The sequence below is a fragment of the Frieseomelitta varia genome, unplaced genomic scaffold (genome assembly GCF_011392965.1).
Source record: "Frieseomelitta varia isolate USP_RPSP 00005682 unplaced genomic scaffold, Fvar_1.2 scaffold_347, whole genome shotgun sequence".
NCBI lineage: Eukaryota > Metazoa > Arthropoda > Insecta > Hymenoptera > Apidae > Frieseomelitta > Frieseomelitta varia.
This window is the reverse complement of record NW_025110087.1, coordinates 242127-257572: the sequence shown is the minus strand read 5'-3', so window position 1 is coordinate 257572 and position 15446 is coordinate 242127. Positions and strand designations below refer to the sequence as shown.

Sequence of the window (15446 nt, the reverse complement as noted above, 5' to 3'; positions counted from 1 at the left end):
GGAGCTGGCCAAGGCGCCTTGTTTCCTAGACAAGGCTTTGTTTATGCCCTACCGAGCCTTTCCACATACTGTCTCTCTCTCTCCAAGGCCAGAGAAAGTGTCCTTAAATGAGAGGTATGTTAGCACATCTGGCAATTCTCGGCAGGGCCGAGGCTTTGTAGGAATTGACCTGACTGACGCCTCGGAGGGTTCTGTTCTGCGCCAGAACACTCTACGTCAAACATTTGCTTTTTGAATAACAAGAATTATGAAAGTAGGTGTGAGATATCAGGAGTTTAGAAACGCTCAGGTGAAGCCAAAGAAAGGTTGGAGCTTACTTATTTTTTTTTTAATAAAACATCAAGATATAAGAAAAAGTTAATTTTATTAATTTTAAAAATTAATAAAATCTTCTAGTAGGAAGTGATTTTTGGCTCACCCTGTATTCATGAAAATATAAATTCACAGCCTGGATATTGCATTATCCTATTGTACACATTAATTCGTTTGTTTTTCAAATTTCTTGGCAATTTGTTTGTCTTCCTTTTCAAATGATCGACGACGTTCCGCCGAGAGTGTATATTCCAGGGAATGACGTGAAGTGTACACACGAGCGTCGTTGGTTTTCCTCGAATGAAAAAAATTTTTTCTCGAAGCTTCATTTCCTTCTTTTATTTGCCTTCGATTGTACATCAGCAGAAGATAAATTATTCGGTTGAAGACTGACAGGCAGGTCAACAAGGTTAATTTGTTACGACACGCTGCGTACGCATCGTATTTTACCATATTTCGTCTGTTGCAACCAGCTCTTACGATTTTCAGTAACGAAGACTCGAGTTGCTCTCAAGGACTGTTTTTTTGAAACGCGTATCTACGTCATCGAGAAAGATTCCGCGAAAAATATTTTCAAGAAAAAAGAAAACACTCGTTATAATTATTATTATATTATTATGATTTGCAAACAGTCTCAGATAAGTTACAATTTTATTACCAGCGAAAAGAATAAAATAGCTAAATATAAATGACAGAGAGTTAGACATTAAACTTCATTACTTTTACGCAACATTTACAATTCAAAAACATTTCTGCAACATGGGTTTTATTAGTAAAATGAATGACAATTTGTTTTAACAGACTGGTTCTCATTGATTTCAAAAGGTAATAAGAGTATATCCAGAATGTAACGAACCATCTGTTGGATGCTGAAGTCCCTCCATAAGATAACTGTGCGTAAAGAAGAATAGTTAACATATGTAAAAATACTACTAAAACTGGTTGCTTTAATCACCAAGAAGCACGAGCTTCGACAAGATAAATTAAAGTCCAAAACGCTGTAAAAGGCTAAAGGAATATCATCGTATATCTTAAGTTCAAAAAGTTCAAATGAAAATATTAGTGATAATCATGATATGAAAAAACTTAGTACAAAGAGCAAATATTGCGATGAACGAATATTTACACAATTTAAGTTTATATAATTTACTCAGCAACTTATTTTTAGTTTAGTTGAAGATATTTCATGTTATAGAAAAGTGTAGTAATCAATCTGTCTAATTACAGTGTGTATACAGCAAGTATAAATAGATAAATGTTGTTACACTTTTTGTTAAATTTAAGTAATAATTACATTATTTGCATTTCTTTTTGTTGTAAAAGTATAGAAAACCAAGACGAGTTACTCGTTCTCGAATTACAAAAACAAATTGAGCTCTCTATATTTACCCAGTGTTTTTCCTATAATTTTATAAGAAAAATCCAGATCTTATCGAATGATCTAAAACTTTTAGAGCAGTAATACACTAGGAGGGGGAGATCTTAGTGCCCCATAATCTTGCTTCTTTGACTTAACAATTTAATCGTGAGACAAATATCTTTTCAATTGTCTGCTCAACGAACGATAGTAACACAACTTTATTAGACCTTCAATATAAGATTATTTTATTGACCTCTTCTCTAACAAATTTAAGAACATTTCAACTTCAAATTGAAATCATGCAGGAGACAATCATGCGTATATAGCGAAATAATGTATAGCTGAGAATAAAGAATGATGTAAGACACTAAACAAAACAATTTATAATACTGAGCAAATTTCTACTCAGATTTTATTCTTTTAGAAACGTATGTTAATGATGAATATGTCACTCACGTTCACGTAAAAAGCAGACTTTGTACACTCTCTGTTCAGTCCCATTGGCAGAGACTAATGTCAGTATTATTTCGCACAGTCGATCTACGAATGGCGAAACGTGTATCTTCATTGGAACATTCTCAGCAGATCTCACATCTAAATCAAATAATTTTAATTTATCTTTCTCGTTCTAAATGGCGTAAATTTTTATATCAATAATTAATCTCAATCTCGCTTCTGAGTTAAACATTTTTTTAAACTAAAGTTTTTTTTTAACTTAGAAAACTTTAAAGTAAACTCCTGAATACCTACTTGATTTTGATATCTTGACTTGAGTTTTTTTTTTTTTTTTTATTGAAATGACATGTCATTCTTTTCTCATATTTTATACTAACCGTTTATAGTAAATGTCTTGGGAAATCGGAGAATATGAGGCATTTCGGATATCGTCACGTTATAAGTCACTGTCGCGTCAAATATATGGCAAAACTCTGCAACAGCGGAGTCCGCATTGTCTCCCATTAGCCAACGAATTAAACGTAATCCAATAGGCGTATCTTCATAGAATAAGGCACATGACAGATTATTACAAACTAAGTTCAATTCTTGGTTGTACGGCCGAACAAAACATACCTAAATATCGAGACCAGAAAAGTCGTTCTTTTGGGTCGAGAGTTTTCTGAAACATATGAGCCACGCATCTCCAAAGTTGTTTGTTCTTCGATGGTATCGGCACGGTTAAGCTCAATGGACATATTTCATTGTAGTCCTGTTCCGTGCAAACACATTTTTCAATCTGTTCGTCCCAATTGACCACGATATTATCGGTTAACGACGACTGCCATTGAGAGTTTATCTACGTTGTAATGTAATGGTCGTATTAATTAGTACATTGTCTTTGGAATTTGATACAAGTGTCAAGGATGTTTCCCAAAATGTTTTATCACGTATTATTTGAATGAAGAATAATTTAATGTTTAAGTTAAGAATTTAAAGGAAAAAGATAATATAATGTTTAATTTAATGTTCTGCTACGCTATTTTGGAGCAATTTTAAAAGATTTTGAAAGAAGTTTCACGTGAAATTTTGGAATACCGTGGAACGTATAAGCAATGCTTTATGCAAAAAAAATCTTAGAAAATGCCTAGATATTGAGACAGAACTTGTTTTATAAGAAAACACGGCAAAGAAAGACATCTATCCAACGCCAATCTTTTCATTAATATTCAAATATTTAATGATACAGTTTCTTGCACTAGTTTTCAATGTCTGTTTAATGTCTTTTTTTTATTCCAGAGTTATATAATTCAACCGGAATTATGTAACTCTGGAATAAACTGATATAATTGCTCTCGGCGAATGGTTCTTCGCGTTAGATTATTATTTTAATATCACGCTTTTAACTGCGTACTTGAATAATAAAATCGCCTATCTTTGATTGGAAAATGATCCAGAAGCTTCGATGACTAGGAGAGAGACAAGCCACCGTGACTGACAGATGAGCTACTTTGGTACTTCCTTTGACTATAATTGAATTTTGATTTAAAAATAATCTGCGAGGTATCTTTCTTAAACATAACTCGCACCATCGTGTCTGTTTCAAAATACCTGCAAAATAATCGTGTAAACACTTGTACAATACGAGTTATATTACACTCAATGATTCTTCAAGTTCACCTACTCGGTTTACTTGGCCGTTCGTCCGATACCCAAATTTCATATTCTGTTGAATCTTTATACGGCACATTGATAGTGAGAGTTTTATCGACTGCTTTGTACAGCTTACTACATATTGTGTATTCGTTTGCAATTTCTAAACAGTCAGCTTGCCCTTCCAAAATGAACGTTTGATTCCTGCCAAAATGGGGGCCAATTGTCGACCCGCAAAACAGCAAATAAGCTATTAAAAGAAGATACTCTTTTTAAATAATTTTAAATTTTAAATGTATATGCCAACGGTCTTTTAATAGCTTATATATATATATATCATTGTACAAAAAAATGGAGTGGAACGTGCTATGTGCCAATTACACTATTTAATCAAAATCAATTTTATCCACTGACTGAAAAGTTGTACCTTTAGTTTTCTTTATTTTCCTAGCGTGGAATTGTATCTTTATTGTGGAATTTTCACGGCCACTGAGATTGATGATCATCTGTGACGAAGGTAATGCAAAGAATCCGTTATTGTTTCCAAAAAACAGTATCAAGAAACCGACATTGTGCACGGTGGGATTTGTGAAATTTAATTGCCTGGTCACAGTCTCGGACAGGGGACAGTTAAATTTGATCTAGGAACATTGAATTGTAGATTTCTATAACAACTAACTTTCTTGTAAAGATGAAATTTGTAAATTTATCAAACCAATTGTTTTGACTTTACTCAGAAACATATTCTGACTTTATTATCTTCGATAAACGAGGTCTTGAATAATGTATGTGTAAGACGTTCACTTACCTTACCTTTGGGAGTGTAAGTCGGCAGTATGTCGAACAAATATCCAACCAGCATCAACATTTTAACGCAGTTTGGATATACGATCTCCAATGGTGAAATGACAAAGCCAAGTCGTATCTTTCTCCACGCGTTTGTCACGCATACAGCATTGTGCAGCGCCTTTACAACAGTACGGTGTCTGTTTCTCTGAATTATTTTCAACAATTCACTCAATTATATACATGCGTGCTATGCATTTACCTCCTCATAACTCCGCGGACGAATGTAAAGCTTGCTCAAGTATTCGTCAATGAGGAAGGGACAGTAAGCAGCTGTGACAGCAATTAACACGAGGGAATCCGACAAATCTCGGTCGAAATTCTCGATTTTACGTGCCTCTGCCACGTCTCTGCTCTCGTTCGGATTCAGTATTACGCGACGGTCGATCATCCATTCCTGTTTCCGTTCTTTTTCGTAATGGTGGTGCAACCATTCCAACAGGAACAACTCGTCGAAAGAGTAGTTGTCGTCAGGTGGTTTGGACGAAATTTCTATGTTAATGTTGTCAACAATCACGTTGTGAGCTTCGTATTGCTTGCGGAAACTGGAGAATTCGAATAGATACTCGTCAAATCGTTCGTTTCCATGGAATTATATATATATATATAAAATATAAAAATATAAAAATATAAAAATAGAAAATATTTATACGAACCTCGATGGAAAAAATATTACGGATGCTCGCTGGATCGTAGATCGTCTGGATGATTGCGATGAGAACATAGGAGAAGGGTCTTCCTTGTCTTTGATCTCGGAAACACATGGCAGTATGAAACATTTATACGTTTGCAAGATCACATCTAGCCAACACTGTTTGCTCCGATGTTCAAACTTCAGAGGCGACATTTTTTCTTGCACTGACAATTCTATTCCGGATTTTCGTATATATGTATAGGGCTGCAGGGAACAAATGATGATTAATTATTTAAATATAGTATTTAATTATTTAAATATATTATTTAAATTAAGTATTTAATTATTTATTTAATTATTTAAAAATAAAATGATTCTTAAGTCAGGTATTAATTAAATTTTGCTTTCATTCATTTACATATCCAAAAGACACGGTTATAAATGTGTAATATAAACTATCCTTACTTTAGAGCGTGAATATATCGTTTCCAAGAAAACAATATATTCTTCGTAGTCCAGCAAAAATTGTGGTTGAACGTGGCACAAGTGAGCTCCGTGTTTTGTCAAAAATTGAAGAATACTGTCGTAAAGATTGCATATGTAATTTACTCTGTCGATGTCTTTTTCTGGCAGTTCTTTGCTGTCGTAACAAAAACAACTCGATGACAAGTACATTTCATCAGATTTCTATCATATTATTAACTTTGTGATAGTTACTCACAATTGTCCAATATGTTCATAAATTGTTGGCCCTATCAACGATTCGAGCACGCCGACGAACCCTAATTCGGGCCCTTTTCGCGTCGTGGTTTTGAACTGTGCTGGCTTCTTCGAGTAATACTTAGACAGTACCATTTTGATACACGTAACGTCAGCGTAGAAATTGAATTTAAAAGCTTCGCTGTGCATCCATTCTTCGGCGGCTTTCAGCGTTTGATTTATATAAATCTCGAATTCACTGGGCGATTGAAAGTAATATTTCACGATTAAACGTCAAAATATACAGGGTGGGGCCAAAAGTTTCTTCCCACCTATTCTTTTCTTTTTTCAATGAAACATCAAAATATAAGAAAAAAGCTAATTTTATTGATTTCAAATTAAATTTAAGTTCAAATGTAGTTGCTGTTTTTTTTAACCCGTGGGAAAAGAAATTTAAGAAAATTGCGGATTTATCTTAGCAGGAAGTGATTTTTGGCCTATTCTATACAAGGAGAAGCATCTGCTCACTCGTCGTCGATGTTGAAAGGAAAAAATGGATACCGCAACGATTCTTGAGCGTCTTCGTATTTCGTCTTAGACACCGTGGCGGGTACTTTCGAATCTCGTTTCGAAATGTCCGGCAGATACTTCTTCGTCTCTCGCTCTGGTTTGTCGACGTTGGCCCTCTCGTCGAGGGACTCGTAGAATTTAAATCTATCCTCGATTAATTTCTCGTCCGAGATCTGACTCTTTCGGCCGAAATAAGTTAGAACACCTATTTTCGATAGATCCTAAAAAAAAAAAAAGAAAAAAAAACACGTATATAATATTTTCGCATAAAAATGGTAAAAGTTTCATTGGTGCAGCTGGTAACAATCAGTTCGATTGATACTTGTCCATTTATTACGGTACTAATGAAATTATGAATGAACGCACATTTACTTACCGGTTTCAGAATATCTACATTATAATCTTCGTCGTCGGTGAAAATTTCAGACGTTCTGGAAACCCGAGGTGTTCTCCTATCGATGCTTGACTGTTTAAGATCGATCATCGAGTTCCTCACGTACGCGTGCGTGGTCAATAAACAATTTTCAGAAGTGGCGTGAATCGCCACGGGGGAAACAGCAATTCCATTGTCGTCGGAAAATTCAACGATCACGCGAAGCGAGACAGGCGCCCCGCTTTTAAAAGCCACTCTCACCTCCAGTTCCGTGTATCTAGCGAAAAGAAATGATTATAGTTACTGTCAAAATATTCACTCCGAAATATACTACACATATATGATACTATATGCTATATAATACTGTATATTATGTAATATTATATGTAGAATGTAATACTATAATGTAATATATAATATATAAATGTATTATATTATATATAATATATACTATAATAATGATACTACTATATATAATATATACTATAATAATGATAATATATAATAAATGTATACATTATGTAATACGATCTATACACACATCTCATTTTAATCTATAAGTGCAATTATCTCTGAAATTATTCAAAAAAATGAATTATTTAAAAAAATGTCTCAAATGCATTTCTTTCTGTTTTTAGAAAGCGGCACTTAGTTTGCCTATAGATAGATTCTCAAGTATGAATAATTCTTTTTTTGCATCAATCGACGATTTTGCACAAATCGTTCTCCATAAAAAAGTATTTACTTGTCTACTAAGAGATATTTTTTAAATCTGCGTATAAAATTAGCTAATAGCTTTCCGACTACGTCGATGACGTAAACAAAAATCACATAATTATACTTGAAAAAATAATAGACCTTTATATCTCCTATATCTGTCTGTAGATAAACTAATTGTAAGTGTAATTATTACCTCCCCAAAATAGAAAAAAATACATTTGAGACATTTTTTAAATGACGAATAATTTCATTTATAGATTATTGCATTTATAGATTAAAATAGGACACCCAGTATATCTATATTTATCCATATAACACTATCTATGTGTGCTATCTATAATCTATATCTATGATACTATCTGTATGTACTATTTATAATCTATATTACAATACCATCTACGATATATATCTATACTATCTGTAATACAATATATAGACTTTTATATAATATACTATATAATATAGAAATATTTACTCAGAAGCATGCACAACATTTGTATCAACAAAATGAACAAGGAGAACGTTATCCGTCGTGAACTTTCCACTACAATATTCAGGCGATAGAGTCTTCGCCGAAATAACAGCATCGTTCTCAAAATGCCTGACGTACAGTCGAAACTTCTTCTCGAGCGAGGTATTTAGAGGCACGGGTGTGAAAAATATCTCGGAAAACTCAGCTTCAATCGTGCTCGCGGGACGTTCGCCAATTAGGCACAGTTTGTTAAACATCTCGCCGTTCGACTCGTCGCGGATAAAGATCGGTGCTTCGACGATGAAATTTCCTTGGAACTTTGGTCGAAACGTTAGCAGAAATCTGCATCGTTCTCCCTTTCGCAATGCGCATTGAACGTGATCCGATGTCACAATTGGTTCTCGGCCGTCTAACCACTGGATAGAAAATGGACAGGAAGCAGTGGAAAAACTGCTGGTATCGATTCGAACGAACCTCTCCTCTAACGATTCGCGATTCTCTATACAGAATTGGTCCGACTGCTTTGAAATTAAAATTTAAATGTTATACATTCTTATGTGTTTTATGTATTTGTTTCTTATGTATGTTTCTATGCTTACGTTGTTCGTTAGAAAGTTGAAACGAAATTCGAACTTGTTAAAGAACAACAGATGTCCAGTGACCGTGCAGTCGATCGGCATCGTCACGATAGCAGATGGTAACTTGCGCATAATGAGATTAGGTACGTCAGCATAGTGGCTTTTGAATTGCTTCAAGTATTCCAGAGGCTTGAGGGATTTGTGGCTTGTAATTAACGCCGGGCCAAGTATGTCGTTGACGACGATCGGAAGGTAAAACGCGTAGGTAGCCAGGTCGACTGGCTCGATGTGAAGATAAAAGTCTTGACTGGTGTTTGGAGCGATTGAAATGTCCTCGTTACCTGCGTTGATTATTAAAAAGTGTTAGGTATATAGTCCATTTGTCTTATGGTAGGACACAGATGGGTGTCGCCATCCTACGTATAATTAGGATAATCATTAGTGTGAATATATATATATATATGTAGCGGCCTATAGTCCCTCAAGTACGAGTTTCAAACACCGATTTGTACAAGCCACAAGTGGCTGTGCGCCTAGCGTTGAAGTCTAGCGATCTTCAATGTTAAGCAGAATGCAGAACACCGCTAGGATGGGTGACCGACCGTCCAGCCTAGAGAGTAGTTATAACAAGCGTCTGGGGTAAGGGGTCGCTGCCATCAGAGCCCTACTGATGAGTCTAGGCAGCGACTCAGAGACGAAATGCACAACTTTTCCTCACCTTACCCACTTCCTACATTACCTTCACTCATTCCTTTATCCTCGCACAATCAACACACTTCTTCAACCCTTCAATATATATATTAGCAGACAAAGGAATCCAGAGTAACAAAGGCTCTGTCAATGTAATCGTCGTGTCGTGTGTAACGTGGTTAGAGATAAAGTATAAAGAGTTTATTAAGAATGTATAATAGTTTAATAGTTAATAAGCGTGTATTCACGGAAGATCAAATAGTGCTTTCATCACAATATAAAGAGCGTGATATTAATAAATAATAAATATTTTAGTGACTTTAACAAAAAGGAGTGGTAAATTGAAACAGACCTATTCCAGGGTCTTGTCTCCGCGAGGACAACGAAACGCGAAATTCCGGGTACTCCTTTAATTGAAATCTCAGCTTCAACATCGTCGACCCGACGTTCGACGCGGTGATCAGGCAATGTTTATACGCAGAGGCGCTCAATCGTCGTAAATTAATGGAACTCGGGTGCAGTTTCAACTGCGGGAATGCTACGTTCCCTGTCAGTTTCAGCTGAACGTTCAAACGTTTCTGCACAGTCACGCGAATCGCCACGGTGAATTGGAAACACAGGCTGAACGTCAAATGGATCTGCAATGACGAAATTCTAGGAAATTTGAGAGTGGAGGAAAAGTATACAGTAGTTGCCATTTAAGCGTGAGGGGACGTATTTTGCGAATTGTGCCGAAATATGTATCAGATGTCACTCGCTTTGTATTGTGCAAGTGGCCTTCGGCAGATCGTACGGTAAGGTAGAGTGAGATAATCCCAATTCCAAGAATTACGTGGGGACTAGAATGGGCACAGTATATAAAATATGCAACGATTATTTATACAAAATATACCTCAAGAACAACAATTCCACGAGGTGCCAATACCCCGTGAAGTGGCTGAACGTTGCATCCATGAATCAACGACGAAGCATCGACCTCGAATTCGATTTCAATGTGTTCGAAATTTCTCAAGAAAGCGACTGTTTTCGTTGGCAGATTCAATGGAATTTCACCCACGTTTATGAGATTCTTGATAAAATTGACCTTCGGTGTCTGCGGTAGCAAACTTACACGCAAGTTGCTGTAACTATTATTCTCGCACTTCATTATCAATTCTGTAGAGCTGGATCTTGTAAAGTCCGGCTTGTAGTATATGTAAGTGAACAACGAAGCCTTCCCACGAACTACGCCTGACATTGGCTCGACGAAGAAGCAACACGTACTAGGTACTTCCCATCTGATCGAAAATACTCTTTAATAAGATTTTCTGTCCGTCTTTTTTTTTTTTTTTTTTTTTTAATGACAAGATTATTTCATTTCATTTCATTTTATTTTATTTTTGTTAACCTACCGAAAGTTTGTTCTCGCGTCCAATTTATTCCTGACTTGAACAACGTAGTCCATCGGTTGATAGATCTCTTCGTTGAACAAATCTCGGCCGAGTACTATCTCGCGAGTATCCAACGATAATTGTTTCTCAACGATGTTAGCGGTGACAGCAAGCTCGAACGAATGATTATCGTTGATAATGTAATCGATGTAGCCGTTGAATTTGCCAACATGATGCGCTCGAAATTCGACTAATCGCGTGGCGTGTAAACCTGGTGGTAAAATGATCAAATTCCCCTCTGGGAAGTGTATGCGTCTGGCGGATAAGCTCGTCAGGCGGATCATGATTGGAAAATCGTTCAGATTTTCCACGACCAGCTGTTTGTAGTTGCGGCTTCTTGGAACAACCTGCGACGAATTATAGTTTTTATTTTATTTCTTAATTAGTCGTTCAGAGAAATTACCTACAAATAGAATTTACCGGGTGAAAATTCGAATTAACAACATTTTATGATCAATTGTTTATTAAAATTTTTGGAAGATGGGGGAGATTAAGGGAGATGATTAATAAAAAAAAAAAATTTGATAGAGTGCTTACCATTCCAAAGGCAAACAGAATGGGATACATTCGTATGTTATATATTTGCAAAGGAGAGAGGGGTATTAACACCGAGGTGCTTGTCGTTAAAGCTGATATCTTTTTGTCTAAAGTCGTGGCGCATTTCACCGTTTCTGATACATTTTTGTATTTCCACTTAGGAATATGAGTAACTCTTTGCAGAATTTCCTCTTCGTCGTCTTTGCATTTTATTACAACCATCTTTTTCTTTGATTCGACCGTTCTCGGTTTTATCTAAGAGTAAAATACTTAAGCAAACCACAGCCTTTTCGAAATTACGGTACAACTCCATAATTCACCAAGAAGGACAAATCAATTAAACAACAAGCTTACTGGGAAAAGTTGTGGAGACGGTGTTTTCCAAGCATCTGTAAAAAAACAATCATTTTTAATTAATTCTTTCTTTTTAAATATTTAATAATGTTATAAAATATATGTTAATATAATTATTAATACAATCTTACAATATTATTTAAGATATTTAATTGTTTACAAATATTCAAATATTATTCAAAAATATTTAGAAATTCCTACTATAGCTAGCTATTACTGTTTAAAAACAAGCTGATAGAAATTCCAAAAATATGAATAAAATTAAGGAAAAATTAAAAGAATTTGCAATACGGGATTCGATTGTCACAGTATGTGATTACATACGTGTAATTATTCTTAATACAATAATAATTACCAAAAGTACTTCGTCCTCGTGACAAACACGTTCCCTTTATACTTGTCACCAATTTCACATTCACCCTGCATTGCACGGCGTACCTTCCTACCTTTATCATCGTTCGACGTCTAGTTATTGTCGACTCGCACGAACTTGCCGCCGCATCAAAGTAAATCTCGAACGACGGATCAACTGAAAAACGAAAGAGACAAGTTTTTTCTAAAAATCATTGATCTTCAAAAAAAAGAAAAAAAATTTATTCCTGATTTGAAATTTATAATTTTTTCACAAATAAATGCAATGGAGAAAAAGGAAAAAAAAAGAAGATGAAGAATGTGTTTTAATTTCCACCATTTTCTTTTCCTCGAACTTTCAACAGTACTTCCACGGATCCCTCTGGTCTCAAGGTCATTGTCTCTGGACAGCAACTGGTCGACGCGTTGCGCACGTAAGTGCAGAGTAACGGCACGAACTTCAACGGATTCGATATACGGAGGACGCGCCGCGAGTCCTCGCCGACGCGAAGCTCTCCGAAGTAGATCGTGTCCGGTTGGAAGTTCAAACGTGCCGATTCCATCTCACCGTAGAGGCAAAGCCTCACGGTGTCGTTCGGGCCAGAATCCACGGTGGACACGGTGGACGATGACGAGGACCAGTCGTCTATAATCGGTAAGGTCCCTATCGACATACGCAATTTTATTAACAGGGGCTATTTAACACGTTGATCGCCTCGTTATCCATATTAGGGTGACAGTCAAGCAACAGTGTTCACAGTAGAAAAATGAACTTTTGATAGTTAGACTATTTTCAAGTTAAACGAATTAAATTATCAAACAACATATTTTCCAATATATCACAAATGCATATACTGTTTCACAATATTATGTAACTTTTATGTAAATAAAGTAATTATAACTTGTTCAAAATAACAATTTACTATATTATTATATTATTAATATATATTATTAATATTTTAATATTATTATATGTGTTTGTGGTATATTGGAAAACATTTTAAACGAAACTAACTGAGATTTAGCTGCGTGGTACTAAAACGTGATTAAATGTGAAACAATTTGACAATTTCAATTTCTCTTATACTAACTTCGGAGATTGTCCACAGGTTGCAGCGCCTCCATCAGCTCGTCTCGTATGCTTTCGTTAGCCCCTGCACACACATTTCTCGATAACAGAATTTGTTAATTCGTCTCTGTTACAGTAAACACATGTGAAAGGATGTAGGAAATACAATGTACTCAAAATGTGTTTGGTTTCAGTGACGTGTACTCGGACGATTCTTAGAAACGCCATAAGATCCCTCTCGCGTCCGCTCGATTTCTTTCCCACTGTCTCTCGCCATTGCATTGAACTCTCCATTGGCGTGAATCTGAAATAATATGCTATTCGTTCGGTGAGTGCGTTCTCTCTTTTCTCCTCGTGAATAAGGATAATAAATAACTTCGTGTACTTTCAAGAATATTTATTAAAAAATTTATTTATATTTGTCGAAGATGTGACTCACCCTACTTCAAAAATAATGCCCTCGAACGGCCCGATACGCCCTTGAATCGGCCGAATTTTGAAAACTCTGTACACCGGATATTTCTTACGATTAATGTTCTATGAAGAAAAAGAAAGAAGCACAGTGATTAAAATTCCTCAATCTTCATTTCTTGTTAAAATGAATTACCCGAACGCATACGAGTTCGTTGTCAATTTCGCCCAGCACGACGTAGCTGGCTACTTGCGAGGAGATGTTTCGCAAAACGAACGAATCGTACTTGCGAGTATTGACAACGGTCCCCGAGAAATCAATCAGGGTGAAATCGCCGGTTGCATTCGGATGGTAAATCACCAGCTTCGGTACGATCACTTTAACGTTGAAAGGGATACGTATATTCGGAACTGATTTGATCCTGAAAACGAAAAGCTTACAATAGTTTTCACACGCTTAAATTTTCGTGATATTTATGAAAATTGTTATTGTTCAAGGCCTGAATTAAATTCTTAATTAATGTACTAGAAATATAACCAAAAGTCGAGCACCGTTCCCTTCCGGGCACGAATAATAAATAAATATTGATAATAATAGATTGAATGACCATTTCGATCTTTCCTTTTTGTTCCTTTACACGATATTTATTTTATCATACGTTGTGTTAATAAATAGACACTTCACGCGAAGTATTTACTTACACATGGTATATCTTCTCCGTAAATAAAATCATCCTTGCGATCGCTCTTTCGAAAGTACAACATCGATCACGCGAGTCTGGAGTTTAATTACAAATGTAAAATAAAATGATAGAAACTTACCAAAATTCACAGAAGAACGAGCCTTCGTTCATGCCGATTAATTCGACGGTTAACTGAACTGGCTTATTTGGCTTAACGATCCCACGCATGGGTTGAACTGTGATTTCTAAATCATTTGTACCAAGATCAATCGAAAATCTGTTGATTTCGTGTTAATAAACATAATACAGTCTAACAACACACGTATGCGTATATAAAAAAGAAATGGATTACAAAGAAAGAAAAAACGAAATAAACGAAGTAATTTCAGATTGAAACAATAGGTTGGCAATATTGTGAATGCAATTTTCCTATGAACAAAAGTATAATTATATACTACCTGGTGCTTTGGCCACCTTTGTTTTTCAAGGTGATTACTTTAATGCCAGAAGAATAGCCGATGTCAACAATTCCAAAGTCAATTGATTTTGGCTCGACGTCGATGCCTTCGTTCAGTAATTTGCAAATGACACGATAATCAAGGATCTTCCCGTTGACCTCAATTGGTATTACTGTGCTTAACAAAGACGGTCGCCTAAAAGAATACGTGACTACCGTGCTTATATTTAGTCCCGGATTTAAAATTACTCCTTTGTCTAAGCTTTTCACTTGAAACGACTGAAAAGTAATACGTATATTTTTTGTTGTTGTTGTTTAAAGACAGTAATTAAAATTGAAAAGGAAAGGTATCCTTATTCTTGAAATAATTTAACTTAACAAGTAACTCTGACTAACTATTGACTTGGCCTGATGAACTTTAATAAAAGCTGGTTTTTTCCCAGTATTCTTAATAGTGATACGCCGCTGGCAAGTAATCCCTTCGCTAGCCTCGTTAAACTCGATGAATCTAGGATATATGTGAACGTCGTCAAGTTGGGCAGTTACTGATTGATCAATCGAACTTGGAATATATTGGATGTCGATGCCTTCTTGCATAAGCATGATGGAACTAGTCGACTAAAAAACAATCCGGGATTTATTCTAAACGTCAATATACCATTAAATTGATGATATTTGATGTTTCATTCAGTTCTGTCAGAAATATTGAGAGTATGTGTCAACACAGAAATAATTATATCTCACTCACGATCGGTTTCAGTCTCCCAACCTCTGGATTGAACTGAAAGACCATTTAGAATGAGTAAATCAAT

The 15446-nt window shown here is 35.6% G+C and overlaps 1 protein-coding gene across 1 annotated transcript; it reads right to left on the bottom strand.

The window, feature by feature from the left end:
- Positions 1-1246: 1246 nt before the first annotated feature.
- Positions 1247-15237, bottom strand: LOC122530604 (cilia- and flagella-associated protein 47-like). Its single transcript, XM_043657698.1, has 29 exons — positions 15031-15237; positions 14636-14913; positions 14317-14454; positions 13691-13916; positions 13523-13620; positions 13257-13387; positions 13106-13168; positions 12352-12678; positions 12019-12192; positions 11664-11698; positions 11310-11564; positions 10734-11119; positions 10235-10619; positions 9695-9980; positions 8674-8993; positions 8078-8595; positions 6886-7159; positions 6468-6730; positions 5962-6198; positions 5706-5880; positions 5263-5504; positions 4809-5151; positions 4569-4727; positions 4188-4401; positions 3792-4010; positions 3522-3718; positions 2744-2966; positions 2506-2667; positions 1247-2266 (listed from the first exon to the last, which is right to left on the bottom strand). Exons 1-29 carry the CDS (start codon positions 15235-15237, stop codon positions 2121-2123), a joined length of 6681 nt encoding a protein of 2226 aa, XP_043513633.1. The 3' UTR covers positions 1247-2120.
- Between the last annotated feature and the right edge of the window lie 209 nt (positions 15238-15446).

Bases quoted from the DNA above. Each gene is read 5' to 3' on its own strand.
- LOC122530604 (XM_043657698.1), bottom strand. From the start codon at position 15,237: ATGCTTATGCAAGAAGGCATCGACATCCAATATATTCCAAGTTCGATT. The intron at 11,699-12,018 runs GTAATTATTATT...GTTTTTTTACAG, and splicing joins ACGAGGACGAAGTACTTTTG to ATGCTTGGAAAACACCGTCT. The intron at 2,668-2,743 runs GTATGTTTTGTT...TATTCTATGAAG, and splicing joins TTTCTGGTCTCGATATTTAG to ATACGCCTATTGGATTACGT.